This window comes from Heliangelus exortis, chromosome Z, assembly GCF_036169615.1.
Source record: "Heliangelus exortis chromosome Z, bHelExo1.hap1, whole genome shotgun sequence".
Classification (NCBI taxonomy): Eukaryota; Metazoa; Chordata; class Aves; order Apodiformes; family Trochilidae; genus Heliangelus; species Heliangelus exortis.
In genome coordinates, this window is record NC_092454.1 from 14093399 (window position 1) to 14116167 (window position 22769).

Genomic DNA, 22769 nt, shown 5'->3' on the forward strand with positions numbered 1-22769 from the left:
CATAAACTCAGTTGTAGCCAGTAATTAAAACATATACTAGCTACATCAGTGTTGCCAGTCACTTACATTAGTAACTAACACAATCTGAATATCTCTTGTAACATGTATATCTGCAAATTTTTTAACCTTCCCAAGAGAGACAAGCACTCCAGTGCATTTCAGTTCAATGTTAAACAGGTCAGTTCAAATCCTTGACACTAACCACTGACGTAAGAGATCACAAACAGCTAAGCACCAGGAGCACTGCTAGTATTACACTGCATGTTGAGAGTCAGGATGAAAGCCCACTGCACCACGGCTGCTTTGCATATCAAAGGCATGACTGCAAGGAATGGTACAGTGTTACTACTCCGGCGGCAGAACCGGTGTCGCCACTGAAATGACACCGATTTCTGCCTGCATTAGCACAGGAAGCCAATGACAGAGCAAGAACAGCACTTGTGTTTTCCAGGGGGGAGCAGCTTAACCAGTGAGTCATCTTCAACTTAATCTGCACACCCAGTCTAGTTCTAACCCAACTAAAAAAGGGAACAAAACTTACCTTTTATGGCATCTTTGAGGAATCATGTGAAAATACCAACAAATGAATGCTCATCTTTATAAGGACAAAAAAGCATAGTAAAAAGCAGTCACTGCATAAACTCATCTGAGTATGTGGAGTGCAGTTCTGGGACTGGGCACTGTTAAGCACAGTAAGCACATGACTGGTGTATGGGTAGCTTCACCATTTTCTCTAATCTGAGAGAGAATGTTTAGCTAAGAACAGAGACAGATACTGTCTTTTTCCTTTCACCAGCCAAGTGAAAATCCAATGAGCTAGCTAAAAGACGATTTGAAAAGAGAAATTTGTTAGAATAGCTTTTAAGAGAAAGTTGTTAAACTGTGACTGTAGCTGCTGGGAACAGGGTCAATGTCATGAGCTAGATATTTTACATAACCATCCAATTAGTCTTCAGAACATCTAATATTACTCAAAAATAAAGAGGTGACATTGCCGTCTAAAAATAAATGCTATGAGTAAAACCTCAGCTCTCTTATAGCAAGGAAGCCAAGTGCACATTTGTATTAGTGGTATCAGTATGTCACCACTGGCTGCAATGTCACAGTGAACACGAATATAGCATATTGGCATGAGTCCCTGTTCTAAAACCTCACTAAGTTACATCAAGAAAACTCTCTTCTGAAATACAGCTCTGTCTACATGGGCAATTCTGTGCAATAGCAACTTCAGTAATGCTAGCAGTACAACTGCATTTAAATACCAAACAAGTGAATCCAGTAAGCAAATGTGACAAAAGGAAGCATTTTTCTTCTGTCACTAACAGCATTAAAGGGGCTGAGCATGGCTGTGACAGCTGGGCTTCTCTGACAGTACTTACAAAGCTGAGAATTCTCATTCTATTACATTATTCACCTAATACTACTAATACTAAGAGAAATTACGAATCCACCTGCAACAACTGTCATTTTTAGGTGAACTTGGAAAAAATACTAGAAATGTGATTTCTGTGTAATTGGTTTTAAAACTCTGAAAGTAAGAAGAAACGAGGGCACAACAATCTCTTACCGGCTTGGGGTCAGCCGAGAATCCAGGCTGCCAGACTTCATAGTAATAGTGTCAGTAAACAGCACGTCCTTTGCTGGAGATGCTAGGGCTTCTGAGTGAGACAGTGAAGGATGCATTCTCTGTTGTTGTAAGCGTTTTAGTGTAGCATAGCCAAAGGCATCTCGAGAACTTGTGTAGCTAAAGTTATAGTCAGCAAGACTTTTTATGGTAGCAAGAGAAGGAGCTTTAAGAGATTGGGCTCTTCGGGGAAGTGTATGAGAAGACCCTGGCGGTACCAGTGATACAGAGTTAGATTTTGAGAGAGGCAGGTGGTTAGACTGTGGTGTTGAACAGTGACTTGGTTTAACTGTTTTTGTGCTTACCACAGTACTCAAGCTTCCACAATCAGTATCTATATTTGTAGTGTCCACACCTACAGTCTCCCTGGAAGGGCTAGAGCTCATTGAACTTATGCCACTTGTTGTGGTATCTGTATTAAAACTTAAGCTACGACTCTTGAAATGTGTTTGTGTAGTACCATCTCCTATCAGCCTTTCTCTGCTTGTGTTTTCCCGGTGAATTTCATTTCCAAGACCTTTCGGCAGCTTCAGATCATTTTCTCCAATACTTGGGGTACTATCAGCATCTTCCATGTGCTTACTTCCGACAAAAGAAGTTTCTAATCGTAAAGTCTGGATTTTAGGAACTCTGAAAACAGGGTTGAGTTCTTCCCCAGCAGGAAAGTCTATGCTACTGGAAGGTTCTGTCACTGTACGATTTCGCCTCAGGACTGATTTACTGTCAGATGATGACAGCTTTCCTCCTTTTGGATCACTGCTACTTCTGTGTTTTTTATTAGGTAGAGTAAGAGAGTTTAGAATGCGATTTTTCACAAGCCTACTAGAAGAAAAAAATGGAAAAGGACTACGGTCTTTGTCCTTTGATGGTCCAGGTCTGTCATAAAATATTTGTTCTGCATCTTCAGTAATATCTAGGAAGAATGTACTAGTGGAAGTACTACCAAAACGGTCATCCTCCATGATGAACATACCTGAAATTATATGAGGATTTGTCACCGAAAATTGACATTTCTTCAAATTGTATAAAATTATGATAAGAAGTTAGCAACTGTATAGTAGTTGAAGTGGAAGACTATGTGCTCTACTGCAATTTTAATTCAGTGCTTTTTCAGCACATCTTGATAGCCTAAGTATTTTGAGGAGTACCTGAGCTGAACGTTTTGTTACTTCAAAAGAAAAGCCACACCATCTTATTTCAACACAAACACCCAACTAACAGGATCACAACAGATGCTATCGCATAAAGACACTGTATTTCTGGATTTAAATTCCAAATACCCATAGAGAAACTAAGATGGATTACTCAAAATATACAAGAAACTTAATGTGGTAATACTCTGTGTTTACATACAGACAAAAAATATATGTCTTTATATTCTAGAATATTTCTTTGAGGACAACCAATTGAACATTGACTGCTTACTGCATGCAGATTTCTGCAGTTTACGGTAGTCCAGGAAGCTCCCCGTGACTTCACATGAACACTAGTAACTTGTCCTGATGTTGAAGTTTCTTACTTCTATACCAAATGTAAAGCTACATTTCCCTGAATGCATATAATTTTGTCCCCTTGCCTGCACTCTTCCCTGCAACAGCACCTTTACATCATTTGCCTGCACCTCGCCCTACCAAGAAGTCCCTAAGAACACCAAAATGCTGTTTCATGGTGGGTTCTGTTTGTTCTGTTCTTCTTAACTTACTTGAGGGAGCAGATTCACTTTCACTGTTATGCCTAGAACTGGTGGACTCAGAGTTCAAGCTAAGAGTGCTGGGTATAGAAGAAAGTTCGTTGCAGAGCTGCTCCATGTCATCAGGGACCACTGGCCAAGGCTGTCTACGACTGTGTCTCACTGCATCCCAGTTGTGATGCTTCAAAATGTCACATCCTTGTTTAGTTTTGGCTATTAGACCAAGCACGTAGACACAGGTTCTGTATTTAATGTATATACAGAAAAAAAAAGAGCAACAATAATAGCATCTAATTTAACAAAGCTTATTTAGAAAAGAGACAGATTCAATATAATTCAGCAGATACTTGACAAAACCAAGTAGCTTTTTGTTCATTTTTATTTCTAAGTCAATGGAAGCTTCAGAAATTCACTAAAATATCTGAGAACAATATTTTGTTCAAAACCTAACAATTACATTATTTTTCTACATAAAGTATAAAAGCACCTTTTTAAAAAAAGAAACAAGGGCAAACATTAATGCAGAAGCAACACTAGGAAAACACTACCTATGCATTCTTTTAAGGATTTGAAAAGATATTGAATAAAAAGAGTGGCATAATAAATTGGTTCAATTAGAGATATTTAATTGTTTTTTGAAAAAGGCTAAAAGCAGTATGTGTTTTTCAGACTTCCTAAACAACTCTACAATTGTATAGGACCGAGACCAATATTCAGCCAATGATCTTTCACAACAAAATTCCAAATGAGTGAATGCACAATTATATTCATGTAAATGAGATAATTTCTAAGGCTATTTGTAAGCCTATAGCAACTACAGTCTATAAATTTGATGTATAAATCAGATACACATACCCTCTAACAGAGAGAACCTCACAATGTTGGGCAAGCGCCAGTATATCAGGAACTACATTCTCTTCTTGAAGCAAGTTAAGACCCCAATTTGATGATCCAATATTGCCCTGAAATACAAATTTGACAAGTAAGTTTTGATTTTGATGTGATCTGCAGCACTATCAGTGTAAAGCTTCAATACTATTTTTGGTAGCATAGTTTCAAACCACATCTTCTAAAAGCAATTAAGATATTCAAGTACCCGTTTTGGCATCTCTCCTAGTCATACAAATCCAGAACCAGGACTTGAACACTGCGAATAATACCTACAACCGCTCACAGTTTACGATGTATTTCTCATTTTACCAGCTTTACCACAGCCAGCAGTATGAGTACTGTTTACTAGCTTTACCCTCCTCCTACATAGGCATTTTATTACACACCTACAGTATTGTCCAGCAATAGTCACTTTGGACAAATGTTCCAAAATAAACTTCATGGATGACAAGAAAGAAGCAGACAAAAAGATGAAATGGCAAAGCCCATTCAGAAGTATAGCTTGGGCAGGCACAGGCACCAGCTTTTCACTTAACCCAAGAACCAGGGACGTCATCACAATATACACTCACATATATTAACAGTGGAAGCCAGCTTTCTTCCAAAAGCATTGGATTTTGGACAACTGCAACAAATACATTAAGATCAAACTACAATAACTTGTAACTACTGGTTCCATACTAATATTATTGCTACATGTGGCATTCTGTTCCTTTTTTTTGTAAAAAATAAAAAATACACATAATTACTACGAAAAAACCAGAAAAGGTGTCGTTAGGAATTTCTAACCTAGTCCAGTTACGATAGGACTTGGAGAGCAAGCTTGGAAGAAACACACACTTTTTACAACAAAAACTCTAATTAATAATTTAACAGGATTGTATTTACTTGGTTCAGAATCAAGAGTCATAACAGAATACATACTGCAAAAATTTTGTAAATCTATTACTAACCAAAGCCCAAAGGGCTGCTTTCAGCTGCTTAATTCCTTCCCACTTATCCAGCATTGGGGAACGAACAGTGTAACTCAGATCTGTAACAATACTCTGAAAGAGAAAACAGGATAAAAAAAATCACAACACAATTGAAAATGAAAAGGATACCTCAGTTAATCAGGTTTTCTTGTATTTTTAATAAGAGTAAAACACAAATTCAAATAATGCACCCTCAAATGAGCAGTGGCAGTCCTGTGTAAGCAAAAATTAACAGCAATAATCATACAAGTAGAAAATTATAATATAACCACTTATGTAATCAGGTTAATTCAGATTTTATAAAGATAACAGATTAATCCAACACCCTGGAATATATAAGCTTACCCTTGAACTCTGCAATATTAAATTCATTATATCATCTGGCAAGCCTCCATTGAAAACTAAATAATTTAAGCTACTATGAACTGGCTCAGGGTTTGTTTACTTAGCTTTTCAGGCTATCAGAAAGTCAACTTTATTCCCTCATCTTCATGCTTTTGTATGCGAAAAAGAACAGTAACAATTTTAATTGTCAATATATAAAACATACAGACTGAAAAAATACTTCTATTGGTGATTTGCTTTCTGCTCTAGGATTTTACCAGCAATTTTAAGAATAATGTTGAGTATTTCTCTGATATTTCAGTGCCAGGAAGGAATTTTGCATGTGTCTAGAGAGCAAAGACTGCCTTTACAACTTTTTTGTCTCATGTAACATAAGACGTTCAGAATCAACTTACTTTCCATTGACTTTAAATGCCATCTTGTCTGAAACTTATTTTAAAAGTACAGTACTCTTACTCTTTAAACTCTTTCAAGTTATAAATAGTTGTTATCCTCACCTGAGACTCCAATAAATGGCAGCCCGTTTTATGGTGCACCAGTTGGCCATAAAGGTGAACTGGCAGGTAGACGTGTGGTCGCTGCAATCTGGCAGAAAGAGAAATGACATGCTTTCCCAGCAATTTTCACATTTTCCTTTAATGTAAATTACAGTGTAGTGTAAGGCAATGAATTACTCCTGAGTTTTCTGCAGAGGAAAAGGAATCTTTTGGAGAATTTAGAACAGTACATTCCAGTTCGAAGGGAGGTACAATGATCATGTAGTCCAACACTCTGACCACTTCAGGGATGACCAAAAGTAAAGTTTGTTATTAAGAGCATTGTTCAAATACCTTCAACATTGACAGGCTTGGGGAACCAACCATCTCTCTAGGAAGTCTACTCCAGCATCTCACCACCCTCTAGATTCCTAATGTCCACTATAAACCTCCTCTGATGCAGCTTTAAGCCATTCCCACATGTCCTATGAATGGATGCTAGAGAGAGGAGCTAAGCAGCTACATCCCCTCTTCAGGAAGCTGCCAGAGATCCAGGAGATCCCCCCTACACCTCTTTTTCTCTGAATTAGAAAAGTCCTCAGTCCTCAGCTGCTCCTCACAGGACAATCTTTCTAACTCTTTCAGCCTCCTCTGGGTGTATTCAAGTACTTTCGCATCCTTATGAGAATGTGGGGCCCAGATTTGCACAGTCCTCAAGGTGAGACTGCATCAGTGCTGAGTACAGCAGAGTAATCACCTCTTTGGACTGGCTGGTCATGTAGCATTTGATGCACCCCAAGACAGGGTCAGCATTCTTAAGCCTGATGCTGACCAGCACCCCCAAATCCCTTTCTACAGGGATGCTTTCCAGCCACTCCTCTCCCAGTGTATACTTGTGCCCAGCATTACTCTGTCCTGTGTGCAGATTCTGACATTTGGAATTTATCAAATTTCATCCCATTAATCATAGCCCATTTCTCCAATCTATCTAGAATCCTCTCAAGGCCTTCTGTCCCTCATGACAGTCAACACCCAAGCACCTCCAAATTTGGTATCTTGCTAATGACGCATTCAACTCCTGTATCCAGATCATCGATAAACTGACTGAACAGAACTGATCCTAGAACTGAGATCTGAAAAACACCACCTGGGACTGGCTGTTGGCCAGATGCAGTCCCAATCACTACACCACTTTGAGCTCTGCTTTTCAGCCAGTTCTCTACCCACTGCACTGTGAACCTGCTCATCCCCCAGCAGGAAAATGTTCTCAGAAATATACTGTGATGAACAGTATGAAAAGCCTTAATGAAATCTGGAAGAACTACATCCACTGTCTTCCCTTCATCCACTAGACAGATGACCTTATCACAAAAGAACATAAATTTATTTTAAACAGGACTGTCCCTTTGTGAACCCATGCTGACTGTGCCCTATGGCTGCATCTTTAAATGCCTTTCAGTAGCAACTAGTATAATCTTCATATTCTTGTCAGGAACCAAGGTTAGAAGAACAGGTCTGTAGTACCCTGTGTCTTCCCCTATGCCCTTTTTGTAGATTGGAGTAACACTGGTTATTTTCCAATCAGCAGGGAGATCCCCAGTCTCTCAAGATCTTCGCTAGATTATCAGAATGGGTCCTCCCACAACATCCACTAGCTCCTTCAGTACTCTGGAATGAATTCCATCATGGATTTGTGAACATTCAGCTGATACAGATGGCCCCTTACAATTTCTGAGTTGATTAATGGCAAATCACTATTCCCACTCTTGTGATTCTCTGACTCATAGGATTGGGCAGTCCAAGGTTCACCAATGCTATTAAGAACTGAGGCAAATAAAGGATAAGTTGCATCTACTTTTTCCTCATCTGTTACTTAGGTAACCATCAACAAATACCTATCTCATGTTCTATTTAGGCCTCCACTTGCTATGAAAGTACTTTAAAAAGCTCTTATTATATTCTTAAAAACTGACCTGCAATTGGGGACTACTAAGCCCTTAGAAATAGATTCCCAGGGTACTCCACCAATTAGCTCCCTGAGTTTGCTCTCCAGAGAGAGCTCTCTGAATTGCCCAACTTATGAGTACTAGCATCCTGGCTGTACATACTGACCACAGCATGCCTTTTGTTTCTCATGCCCCTCAGTCCTCACCCAATGGCTATGAACCACATCAGCACTGCCCGTGGAGGCTGCAAATTGAAATCTCACCCTTAAATATAAAGTGACTCCTCCCCCTCACCTGCCCTGCCTGTCCCTCCTGAACAGCCCAGAGCCCACTAATCCAGTTTTCCAGTCACGGGACTCAGTCTACAAAGTCTCTCCAGTACCAATGATTCTGGGAGCTGACCAGCACTTCCAGTTCAGCATGTTTGTATTACTGCTCATGTTGGTGTACAAGCATTTCAGCTATGCTCCTAATGTTCCCACTGGCATTGCAAGTTTCAGGCAATACCATGCCAGCCAACCCTTGGCTTACCTACTGCAATCCTGCTGGTACCTGCTTCTCCCATCAATTCTAGTTTAAAGCTTTCTCTTGATCAGTCCAGCCAAAAGATGCATTTTCCCAAATTTACCTTTGGTTGCTCCGACGAACATAGTTATCACCATCAACAGGTTTGCGGTATGTTGTAAGTGCTTCGTTAAGTTGTTCCTCAATCAGTTCAACATATTTTAAGTTATATTCCTAAAAGAAGACAGAATACGTTTAGAGGTTTGCCCTTTTGCAGTATAATACTTTATAAAGAAGGAGAAAGTGAAGTGCTCTTCAAAGAAGGCTATATTTCTTTGTGATCTGAAGGTGGAGCTCACAAAAATTAACAAACATACATATTCATGAATTTGCAGAGCTGATTGATTGTGTAATTAGTTCATTGAAATTGTTAAATAAGAAAGGAAAGAAGGATATACTTCACATCTGTCTTGAACCTCAATAATCTCAACATAACACCACACAATTCAGTATTCCTAGAGATCTAACAACTATTAGTTAATTAAAAAATTGCCAACAGAACGAGATCCAGCATTTACAATCAATTATGAAAACAAAATAAGGTATGAAGAGTTTTACTCTAGTCATGACAAGGCTCTGTTTTTCTTGATGGGCTGGTGTTCCTATTCTCTTCCTAACACAAGGTAATTTTGTCTTCATGAGCTCTAAATTTAACTTTAACTAGCAACAACCATGGGTAACAAGGATCTTGAGAAGTAATAATCTTCACACTTCTCTAGCTCTGATCTTTTAAAACAGCCTATTTTATAAAGACCTGAAATATTTGCCGAATTATCAGAATTATATAAAAAAAGGCCTCAGTAAATCAAAAGCATGTACATATGGAGGAGCTGTAGCACTGTAAGCCCCTGTAAGCCATTTTCAGCAGAATCCTAAGTCACTGAGGCAATAATTGTACTGACACTACAATACATATATGTATGAACAAGGAATATTCTTAGGAATCATTCACCTTCTAAACCTCCATATTCACATAAGCATTACCTTTTGCCACTTTTCCATTTGTTTTGTTACATAACCTCTTTCATTTAGATATGAGAACCCCTTTGGGATGGACAGAAATCTGTAAAGTAACATAAGACAGTTAGTACTCCACTTAAAACAAACCACATAATTTGAAACAACCCAAACACTGTTTCTTTTCCACAGTGTATAGTCAAACAGCATATTCAACACTTACCTTAGGAGTAGAAGCAAACCCTTGTCTCCAAGATGAGAAAGAGCTGGTTTCATTTGGATAAGGGCATGAAGATTGGCCTAAAATAATTAAAAATGCACATGGAGTATCTGAGCACTACATAATTCTGAAAACTACAACAATTAAAATACAACAGCAATGAGGCAATGTTATTCATCAAATAAATACCAAAAAGCACTAACCTTATTCTAATATTATCAAATATAAGTACCTTCTTGTCATTAAATACGTATTATTTCACAAAAAAGTGTAATGATCAAAATAGGAGAATTAATCTGAATGTATCTTTATGTAACTTTATGCCTTAAAATCAGGCATATATCAGAAGCCTACATTTCCTGTCATTAATAGTACAGTATTTGCAGCAAGGAGATCTGTACAATATTATGAACTTCATCAATGACAACCAGGAACAAAAACTATCAGTAGCTTCTGGCATACTTTCACTTTGTTACTGGAAGAAGGGGTGGGGAACAGCTTAAGGAACAGCATACCAAGAAGAGTTTGAAAAGGGAAAAGATGCTCACCTTGTCTTCACATGCCTCATCTAGAATATCAAGTGCCTCAGAAGAAATAGTTTTATTTTTATCATGTAACTGGGTCACCAGTAACTCAATCCCCCAATTGCTGAAGAACTCCACATTTGCTCTTAGTAATACTCTTAAGTGTTTTGTTGCATACAATCTGCAGCTCTGCAAAAATAAGGAAAATGCTTTTTTGAATGGAAGAAAAATAGTTAATGTCATCAATGATTTACCACTCTTAGAAATACATTTCAATTAACATTTTAAAGCAGATCCACACCTTATGTTTTAAAATTACAGCTTGTTGGAGAGCTATTTCTATCTTATCATATGGGAAATTTGAGTCTGAGAAGTAATCTGGTCACTGCAAGTCTCCTTGGAAAGGGTCTATCTATTAGTCATGCACCATGATAGCACCACACAATGTCATCAGGATTCATAGGAAAGCCACTATGTAAATGACCTGTAGAATTGCATATACTTTCAGGTACGCAATATTTTGCAAAAAAACTTTTAACAAGTAAATAACAGAATCGATGTGGAATTCATTTTAAGAAATTTTTTTCCAGAAGTATCTGATCTTCAAGACCTCTCATAAAGTGTTTAATATAGAAAAATGTTATTATCTGTAATAAGACAGTTTCCCAACACCTAGTTTACTACTACACATTTCTCCATAGCATCAGAATGAAATATGTACCTTCTAAGTTCCTGAAGTGCTGTTCAAAACTTGTGGAATAAACTACATAAACTTACTAACATCATTTTCTATTAGAAAAAAATAGAAAATAGAAGTGAGAAGGCTTAATCTACAAGAATTTGCAGTGTTCTGGAGTAAGCACAGAACAACCATGACAATGTATACTTATTAGGAGAGGTATTAGTTATACTTAGACAAGTATAACTGGAAAAGCCAGAATCAGGTACTCAAATCTTTCTTCAGGTCTTCAGTCCCTATACCTTTATCACTATGATAGCTATAATCAAGTAATTTTTCCGTGTGTTAAAATATAAATGACCTATGTTGGAATGCATGTGACTATGTATACTCCATTGGTCCAAGTTGGAAGGCACCACCTAGGTTAACAATATCTTCTGGATTGCTCTTTTTTCACCAAAAACACTTGACAAGTAGCAGTTGAAAGAAAATGAGAGTAGGAAATGTGAATATTCGCAGTTCATTTTAAAATAACTCGTCCCGTTATTTCAACTGCAAATACCATGTGCACATGGTTCTACCTATTCAATACACAGAGGATTAGTTTTCAGAGGGGAGGCAGGAGTGATGTAACACTCTGTGGAACAGTAATTTGGAACTCTAACCTATGCTGCACAAGCATTTTGAAATGACCTGCACCCCATTAGTGGTGTGCCTTGTATGGGCAACAGACAATAAACAGCATCTTGATTGAAGATGAGAACATGAGCCACTATGGCAAAATGACCGCTTGATCTAGATGCTATATCCTTAAAGAATAACAAAATAATATGAAAGAAGAATTCAATGTCACATAGTTCAGAGGCTAAAAAGAATCATTGTTACGGATGTAACTCCACTGTGACACTGAGAACAAATGATAACAATGTTCACTTCCTGAAATACTTCCTGAACAGTAATTAATCTAGCCAGATAGCTAGTAAAGAATAATTTTTATTTTCTGTTTGAAGAAGAAAAAGGGAGGAAGGAACTCATAACTTTGATGGGATAATAAAACAGCAAATGAAATTCACTGCAAATAAAGTTAAAACAATGAACTAAAGTGAAAAATTAATACCAGCTTTAAACATACAACAGGCTCTAAGTCAGTTTTTTCTACCCAGGGAAAAGATTTTGGCATTATTACTAGTTCTCTGGAAGTGTTAGATAATGTTCAATGGCAACCAAAACCAGTTAAAATAAGCAGAACAAGAAGAATCAACAGTGTCACTAGTTAAATTTGATGAGTGTTGACATCTTGGACACTGTGTACCAGTTCTGGTTTTCCTACCATCATCAGAAAGAAAAAGAACAATTAAAAAGGTGTAGAGAACAGCAGAATAGTGCTTTAAGTAACTGAATGTATGGAAAAGGGTCTTTCCAATAAGGAATGACTCAACAGACTAAAGTATTTAAACCTCAGATCAGGGGTTGCAAAATACCCACATGCATTTCAAACAGTCCTAAAGCCTTCAAGCTAGGCCACAACCTTTGTGCATCAAGATCACCTCTGCACATTTCCTACAATGGCAGGGTAAAGCCCAGCCTTGCTTTTCCAGATGAAGCAAAACTCTAGGATGTTGTGACTTTTGATGAGAACTGACAGGTATGAGAGAATAGACATTCCTCACTTTCCCTCATGAATGAACTACATGATAAACATAAAGCCTAGTACTGAATCTGTCAGAAGATTTTGAGACACTTAGATATGAAGGAAGAAGTCAGAGGTCACTATGCCCAGCTGATTACAAGCAAATTGGCAGAGATGCCAGTAGATGTACCCCTTAGCCATCTATGAATATAAAACTTCAGGTCACGAACTGAAGCACTTGAGGCCACATGGGCTACTCTGTCATTTCTACCATGCACTGGCAGAAAGGCAGCTGAGGCAGTATTAATTTGCTTCAGCAAATTAATGTGACCAAAGCACATCTGGAAGTAGGTTAAGATGTGCTTCTGCTTTACTGATTGCACAGATATTTGCTCTGTCCATGTTTTTGTTGTGCACAAAATGCTACTCTCAAGGCTAAGCTGGCTACATAAATTGCTTTCCTTCTTCACAGGCATTCATTAGCAAATGGCTAATAAACCTGCCTCACTGCTCCAAGCAGCTTGAAAAGGAAGAGAAGGCCTAAGCTTATTTAAGAAAAAAACATCTCCAGCATCTGAAATAAATATATAAGGTACCAATAAATGTCTCAGAAAATTAAAATTTCTGAAGGGAAGAAGCCTAACTGGACATCATCTTTCCCCCATACAAAATGCTCATTTTAAGAAATTACATCCAGTTCCACACATTTTCATTGCTTCATAAATCAATTTAGAAGCCAGATGCAGCATACAGAATCTAAATCACATTTTCCCTTCTGGATTATAAATACAAACACTTCCAGAGGCTTACGCTATAGAGGCTCAACTCATCCTCTGAGGTCCTTATCATAAGTTCTTAAAAATGGGAAGGTGGAGGGGCTTGTGACTTATTTGAATTGATCGTATTTTTATTCCTAATCTATTTTTTTATTTCAAAAGACTGGCAAATCCAGATAGTTAATCTCTGCTGTTTCCCTAGACAATATTGCCAGATCCAGGCATCAGTGTGAGACTGGGAAAGGGAAGCACTAGGACTCAGTAGCTATAAACCATTAACATAGGCTCAGACCTTAAACCATCATTCATATAAGAAGGTACCAGTGTGTTTGGCAAGAAAGACCTCTTACTTTAAGGCTAATTATTTAGGTTTGAGCTTCAGAATTTGTGTTCATGAGTTTCTGAGCCTGTTGAATGCCTCTTAACTTAGCTTTCTCCAAAGAATTCAACATCTGCCATGGTCTAGTAATAAATATTCAAGGTAATGTCTGCGATCAGCTCGTAACCTCTACTCTTTCATAATGCCACACAGAAAGGAACCTGTTAAATCTGGGGAATCTATAAGCTTTCTTAATTTCTAAGGTGCTGGTGTGATGTCTATGCTATTCATGTTTGAAGTACAAGAAGTACTTACCACCTATTGTTCATTAAGCTGAATCACAAACACATGGAACTTGTATTTTTAGTTTTCATCACTATGAGCAGAAGTAGGTCTAACCACCTTCTGGCTTTGAATATGGTATGTTCAGACAGTATCTACACCCACTTCATGCCAGCCTACTGACAGCTTGTGACACCTCAAGCAGAGATGAATACATTGTTTGGTTTTTTCCCCTCAGTACCATAAAAAAAAAAAGACAACAACAAATAAGGAAAGTGGGTCTTTATAGGACATTTGGAAGGAGATCAACCCATTCCTAGCTAAATAAAGTTTCTTGTTTAAATACTGAATAACTGAAAACATTTGGAAGTATCTCTGTCAAAACAAAATTTAAATCTTCATACTTTAGATATCAGAATAAAGAAATCTTCCAAAATATAAAGCACAAACATTAATTCATAATAAAATGCCTCAAATTATTAGTGTAACTGTACACTTTGAAGAGATTGTGACAGTATGTTTGGACTTCTTTCTAATTGTTAACTAGCTTCTAATTTGGAAGAAAGATGTTGGAGTGCCATGTGTGGCCCCTTTTAGTGAGGCAGAAATAACTCTACTGGTGGGGATGGAGGCAGTACCCATTAACACCAAATCTTAATGAAAATAGTGAAATGAAGTTCCACAGAATGAACTGCTTTTAAATGAAAACCATCTAACAGGACCTCAGAAGTCTAATAAAGACATAGACATGTGCTCACAACATGGATCATGGAATATTCTGGGTTGGAAGAGACCTGAAAGATCATCTAGTTCTAACTCCCCCTGCCACGGACAGGGACACCTCCCACTGGCACATGTTGCTCAAAGCCCCATCCAGCCTGGCCTTCAGCACTTTCTGGGAGAAGACATCCATAGCTTTTCTGGGCAACCTGTTCCCATGCCTCATTATCCTCACAGAAAACATGTCTTTCAAATATCCAATCTATATCCACACAGCTTCAGACTAAAACCCCTTGCCTTCTCTATTCCCAGGGCCTCCTCTTCTCCAGGCTGAAAAACCCCGACTTTCTCAGCCTGTGTTCATAGAAGAGGTGCTCCAGCCCTCTGATTTCTTTGCAGACATCCTTTGAACTTCTCCAAGAACTCCATGTCCTTCTTGTCTTGAGGAGCACAACCGGACACAGAACTTAAGGTGGAGAGTCTCATGAGAGTGAAGTAAAGGGAGAGAATCACCTCACTCAACCTGATGGTCTCACTTCTTTGGATGCAGCCCAGAATAGGATTGGCTTTCTGGAACAATATTAATTTCTGTTTTCTTGCTCACTCTAGGCAGAAAATAACTTTGAAGAAAGGATACCAAAGTCATCACGTCTTTGAAAGATTACTTAAAATAGTACAGTAGTAAGCTCCACCAGCTTCTTCCAATGAGTCATTCCTTGAACCCAAATCTTCTCCATTACTCTCGGACTCCACTCTTTACCCATAAGAATCATCACATCTTTGACAGTGTCAGAAAAATATCCTCAATTTTTTTCTTTCCCTCTCTTCTTCTAATATATGAGATATTTTAACCTATTTTTAACCTATCATCAACCTTATTCCCTCCTGTATCCACTCTAGAATACATTCTGCCTTGTCCAGATGGAACAGCTTGAAGTAATGAACATTATTGCCTTAATTTCAACTAACTGTAATTTCTCGAAAATCAATGATTGCTATGTTACACCTTTTCTTAAAAGTTCAAGAGCTTCTTTTTCACTCACATTCATGTATTCAGAAACAAAAATCCCAGTGCCTGTTTCTGAACCACTCCTTGTTCCAGGAGGTATAGCTTCTACACAGTTCCACATCAGTAACCTTCATCATCAAAACAGTAACTACCAATAGAAGGTTAACATGTTTATTATTGCCAGAAATACACATCTCTGTGTATGAAAATATCTTCACAATTGATTTAGTATGTCCACTGCCCTAGACAATAATGTTACACTTATTTTATACTTTTAAAGGCCTTAACCTCCTTCATACATGAGAGAAACCTCTTCTACTTGAATAACTTAATTTCTTGAGCACAAATACAATCTATGGTGTGAAGTTCACAGTAAATTCTAAAGCTACATTAGGAGTAGTTTAATTTCTCTGGATAAAAAAAAAGAAGAAATGGATTACCTTAAAAATAAAATCATACATTCCATTTTTATTTCTTACTGGACATCTATTTTTTTATTCAAAGTGTAAGTTTGAACTTACATCAGTAGCTGCTGTAAGGATTTTTGACAGGATGACTCTTGCTAACCCATCTCTGCTGTAATCCAAACTAGAAACAGTCAACTTCAACAAGTGATCCTGGTTCTTCAAAGAACAAAGATTAAGAAGACTGGGAGGGCAAGAGGAAGGAGAAGAAAAAAAAAAATTAGTTTTTGAACCTGCTCAGGCCCATTTATTTACTCAAGCAATAATTTTAACCGAAGTGCTTTGAATTACCTTCATTTCTATAAAAGCAGTATACAAAATAAGTTCTTGTATGAAACAGAGTAACTTTAAATCTTACAGATGTCAAGAGTCAAATGGGGACCAAAAAAACCATTGAACTCCAAGAAAAAATTCCAAATCAAGACCTAATTGTTTCGCAATAATTTTGTCAGCACACTTTAATTGGTGATTATGAGTACAAAAAAACATGCTAATGAATCCCTGTAAACAACCACTCACTGGAAAATGTTTTACTTATAAAGCTATCAGGTCAGTCCTATTAACTGTGCAGATTTTACTGTAAAAGCAGCTTTCTGAAGCAAAAAACAACCCCCTGCATTATAATAATCAATGAAAATAACTAATTAAAACAAACAAACAAGGAACAAAAAAAAACCCAGTATTTTGTCAAGATACCTGTAGTTTTGCTTAACACTCACTGCATTTAAAATTAATGGGAAAAAAATTTAAAATTTTCAGCTTTAAAGCTTCAGTGAAATATAATGCACTGAAGTTTAACTACAACATAATCACATTTCACAGTGTAATAGTTTTTGATGGCTTATGTTGACTTTATTGGGGTTTTTTTAAATTTTTGTTTGGTTATTTTGGCCACCTCTCAACTTCCCACCCCTTAGTCCCCTTTCTTTTCAGTAAAGTCAATATTCCTGATATGGATTTCTGTCAGAGAGATGCGTACAAAAACCAGTAAGATATTTTGTGACATGATGTCCAGTATCTGTTTAGTAATAACAGATGAAAGATCTCTTCGTAAAAAGAATTACTGAATACCCCTTCAACTGGGGATCTTTACTTTTAAGTAAAGTTTAAAGTTTTAAGCTTTACAGAACATGACCCTCATCCACAGTTTACAATTTTCATAACTATTCTACCCATGAGCAAAATTCAAGCAGAATAAACACACTCACCACTGAAACACATTACATTTTTCAAGCATTTTCACTCCATGAGGGTGACAAGAAAGAGTACCAAAAAACAGAAAGTAGTGCTGGCTAAGGGTATTTAGTAACCCATTGTTTTGAAGACTACGTTCAGGTTTCATTCCTGATGAAGAGTTGAGCCAAAGTACAATATCTTTAACCAATTCCTCCAGGTAACCTTGTCCATCCTAACAAAAAAAAAAAAAAAAAAAAAAAAAAAGCATATACTAGTAAGAGAACTCTGTCTCTCTCCATTACTGAAATCCATAATTCTAAATTTGAGATGTACAACACAAATGTGGATATAAAACAGAAATGCTGGCTAACAAACACAATTCAGATGAAAGCAAAAAAGTTCAAGTCAAACAAAAAATTTAGCTTGGAGATATCTTAGGACCAACTTGATACTTTCCAGGAAAAGGATTGTTCAATGATATTTTGATCTGGCCTGAGGTATACAAGTTTTAGCACACATGAAGAAAGCAGATAAAGGAAGAATATCCACTGAAAAGAATTAAAAAGCTCCAAACTCAATTTGCATTTAGTAAAGCTGTATTTAATAAAATTTGTAAGTTGTCTTCCTCAGCGTCTTACCTGGACAATTCAACATTTTAAGTCACATTTCTTAATTACACTGATCATTTTAGATTTAACACTCAAGAGTCTACAGAATACTTTAATAAAACTACGGCTTTTTCCCTCCAAGTGGCATACAGCAGCACTACTCATTCTAACTCTAGTCTTGTAGCTTAAAATTTCTCACCTCTTCTGATTCAAGAAGAAATTCAGTAAACTGACAACCCACCACAGTGAGCTGCTTAGCCTTGGCATAGTCCAGATCCAGGTTGGCATACAGTTTACTGCTAGGCTTGTAAAAATATAGCAATCTCCTTACAAACCTAGGGAAGTAAAAAAGAGTTTGCTATTTTTTAGTATGATAAGGACAGTCTCACAGTCTAAAATGATACTGTTATCACTAAGTTAGCTTACTGGCAATACATTTTCAAAAGTTATTGGAAGAGTAGCAGGTAGCAGTAATGAGTCTATCCAGGCACAATTTTAATTTTTTTTTTTTTTGTTTTAGAAAGGGTTTTCTATGCCATGACTTAAAATAAGCAAAGGAAATCTCTAGTTTCTCCTTCTCATTCTCATGCTTATAATTTATTCTGCTGTAATTTATCCTGTGAGGAGTTTCAAAACCTATGCTCTTTGGACTTAGAAAGAGCTAAATAAGAATTCGTTATGTGTGTTTTTTTCAGCTATAATAGTTATATATAATAGCTATAATAATATATTAAAAGGCTGTATTTATTCAGCAACATTATTTTCATTCACCTCACTTAAGCATTTCTGAAGCATAACACAGTGATTGCAAATACACTCTCATTCAGACCTCTTGAAATCACAGTGAGCAATATAGCTTGAATTTTGGATTGCAGGAATAAATATTCAACGACCTTTCCCCTGCTGATTATTAGTAAAAAATTTAAGCCTACATTTTTGCTTTAAAAGAAAGCAAATATTCTGTCTGAAGGCAGACACATCAAGCATTAAGAAACCTTAAGTAAAGCACTGTGTCTTTAGTTAAAAAAAAGTGAGAGTAAGCCACCTATAAACACAGGACCAGTAAGAAAGAAAATCTAAGGGCTTCTTTAAATTTTGTCAAATTACATGCATTTTATTCTAGGTTATCAGCAATACATAGGTGCATGTTTAAGTATGTATGTATACATGTATATACACCTTCATGAGTATAAAGACAAAAATATCTGAATTTTCACTTTAACAGCCCTAAGATCATCACAAGAACTGTAACAGTACCCCTCCCCCCAAAAAAAAACCCAAATTATATTTATGGAAGGACAAATAAATGTACCTTGCACTCTGAGAACAAGGTGACTGAAAATTTTTATGATCAGACGTGAAACCAGACAGATTTGGGCCTTAATTAGTTTTACTTATATGAGAGGAACAACACTTTAAAGACATTAAACCACCTAACCAACTATACAATGGAAAGCATAAATCAACTGCAGAGGTTTTACAATAAAGTAATCTAGATTTTGTTTATTTGGAGTTAAATTACTTAGGCACTGAACAATGCTCAAATGCACCACAAAACCAGGAACTGGAACATCATCCCCACGTAGGAAAGTAAAAGTAGGGTGGGGGTGGGTGTCACAGCTGGGTACAGGTAAGCCATTAATGCTTAGGAAAGAAAACAAAAACAAACAAAAAAACCCCACAGACAGACACACACAACCAGACACACTCACACACACACACACACACAGACGCACACACACAGACACACACAAAGACACAGACACACAGACACACTCGCACACAGACACACACACACAGACACACACAAAGAGACAGACACACTCGCACACAGACAGACACAGACACAGACACACACAGACACACGCACACACAGACACACACACACAGACATACACACAGACACAGACACAAAGACACAGAGACACACACAGAGCACACGCGCGCACACGTAGAGACACACAGACGCAGACACACAGACACACACACAACCAGACACACACACAGACACACAGACAGACGCACACAGAGACACACACACAGACACACACAAACAGACACACACAGACACGCGCACGTACACACGCACATGCACACACAACCAGACACACACACAACCAGACACACAACCAGACACACAGAAACAGACGCGCGCACACAAGCGCGCACACACAGACACACACACAACCAGTCACAGACACACACGCACACAGGCACACAAGCACACAGACGCACACACAACGAGACACGCACACAACCAGACACGCACACAGACACACACATGCTCGCACACAAAGACACACACAGACACACGCACACACAGACAGACACACGCACACACAGACAGACACACGCACACAGGCACACGCACAACGACACACACAGACACAACCAGACACACACACAGACACACACACAACCAGACACACAGACACACACACAGATACACAGACACACAACCAGACACGCACGTGCGCACACATGCATGTACACACGCGCGCACAGACACGCACGCACAGAGACACACAGACGCACACAGACACACACAACCAGACATACACACAAGCAGACACACACAGACACAACCAGACACAGACACACACACAACCAGACACACACACAGATGCGCACACACAGACGCGCGCACACACAGACGCGCGCACACACACATACTTGCACACACAGACACAGACACACACGCAGGCGCACACAGATACAAAGAGACAGACGCGCACACATGCGCGTACACACACACACGCACGCACAAGCGCACACACACACAGACACACACAACCAGACACAGAAACACACGCACACAGGCACACACAACCAGACATACAAGCACAGACACACACGCGCATACAGACGAACACGCACACACAACCAGACACACAACCACACAACCAGACACACACACGTGCGCACACAAGCGCGCACACACAGACACAGCCAGAGAGACACACACACACACAACCAGACACAGACACACACGCACAGACACACACAACCACACACAACCAGACACACATACACAACCACACAGACACAACCAGACACACACACACAACCAGACACACAACCAAACACACAAGCACACACAAGCGCGCACACACACAGACACACACACAACCACAGACACACACGCTCACAGACACACAAAAACCAGACACACACACACACGAGCGCACACACAGACACACAACCAGGCACACCCAGACGCAGACACACAGACACACACACAACCACAGAAACACACACACAACCACACACACACAGACACAACCAGACACACAACCACACAACCAGACACACAACCAGACACACGCGCGCCCACACAGAAGCGCGCACAGATGCACGCACAGACACACACACAAGACACACACACAAGACACACACAAGTAGACACACACAGACACAATCAGACACAATCAGACACACAGAGACACACACAGAGACACACAGAGACACACACACAGACACACATACAACCAGACTCACACACACAACCAGACACACACACACGGACACATAACCAGACACACAACCAGACACACACAGACACACAGACAGAAACACACAGACAGACAGACACACAGACACAGACAGACACAGACACAGACAGACACACACACAACCAGACACACAAATAGGCACGCACACGCGCACGCACAGACGCACACATAGACACACACAACCAGGCATACACACAACCAGACACACACACAGACGCACACACACACAGACGCACACGCACAGACGCACACAGACACACTTGCACACACAGACACAGACACACACGCAGGCGCACACACAGACACACACAGACACACACAGAAACACAAAACAACCACACACACACAACCAGACACAGACAGAGACAGACGTGCACACACGCGCGCACACACGCACATACGCACACATGCTCGTACACATGTACAGACACACACACACAACCAGACACACAACCAGACACACACACAACCAGACGCACACACAGACGCACAGACAGACACAGAGACACACTTGCACACGCACACACTTGCACACACAGACGCAGACGCAGATGCACACACACACAGAAACACACACAGAAACACATACAACCACACACACAACCAGACACACACACAGACACAAAGAGACACACACACGCGCGTATACACGCACATGCACGTACGCACACATGCACTTACACACGCACAGACACACAGACACACACACACAGACAACCAGACACACAACCAGACACACAACCAGACACACACACAACCAGATGTGCACACACGCGCGCACACAGACCCATACTCAGACCCACGCACAAACCCATGCAGATGTGCGCACAGACGCATGCGCAGATGCACGCACAGACGCATGCAGACACATGCACACACGCGCACACGCATGCACACACAAACACACACAACCAGACACACATACATGAGACACACACACACAACCAAACACACTCACACACAGACACAGACACACAGACACAACCACACACACACAACCACACACAGACACACACAACCAGTCACAGACACACATGCACACAGGCACACAAGCACACAGACACACACACAACCAGACACACACACAACCAGACACACACAGACACGCGAACACACAGACACACACAACCAGACACAGACACGCACACACAGACACACACAACCAGACACAGACACACACGCACACAGATACACATGTGCGTACAGACGCACACGCACACACAACCAGGCACACACACACAGCCACACAACCAGGCACACACGCGCGCGCACACGCATGCGCACACACAGACACACACAGACACACACAACCAGACACAGACACACACGCACACAGACACACACAACCACACACAACCAGACACACATACACAACCACACAGA

General features: G+C 39.3%; 1 protein-coding gene across 2 annotated transcripts in view; it reads right to left on the reverse strand.

Annotated features, from left to right (window-relative positions):
- RICTOR (RPTOR independent companion of MTOR complex 2) overlaps nt 1-22769 on the reverse strand; it is an 88443-nt gene that overhangs the window by 11573 nt on the left and 54101 nt on the right. For both annotated transcript variants that reach the window (XM_071730639.1, XM_071730641.1), the window contains exons 20-31: nt 18074-18209; nt 17299-17498; nt 16148-16274; nt 10236-10400; nt 9691-9767; nt 9495-9573; nt 8575-8684; nt 6022-6109; nt 5159-5251; nt 4170-4276; nt 3327-3556; nt 1568-2597 (exon numbers count right to left, since the gene is read on the reverse strand). In XM_071730639.1, coding sequence (XP_071586740.1) covers nt 1568-2597; nt 3327-3556; nt 4170-4276; nt 5159-5251; nt 6022-6109; nt 8575-8684; nt 9495-9573; nt 9691-9767; nt 10236-10400; nt 16148-16274; nt 17299-17498; nt 18074-18209 — 2442 coding nt within the window. The remainder of the gene's footprint in view (nt 1-1567; nt 2598-3326; nt 3557-4169; nt 4277-5158; nt 5252-6021; nt 6110-8574; nt 8685-9494; nt 9574-9690; nt 9768-10235; nt 10401-16147; nt 16275-17298; nt 17499-18073; nt 18210-22769) is intronic.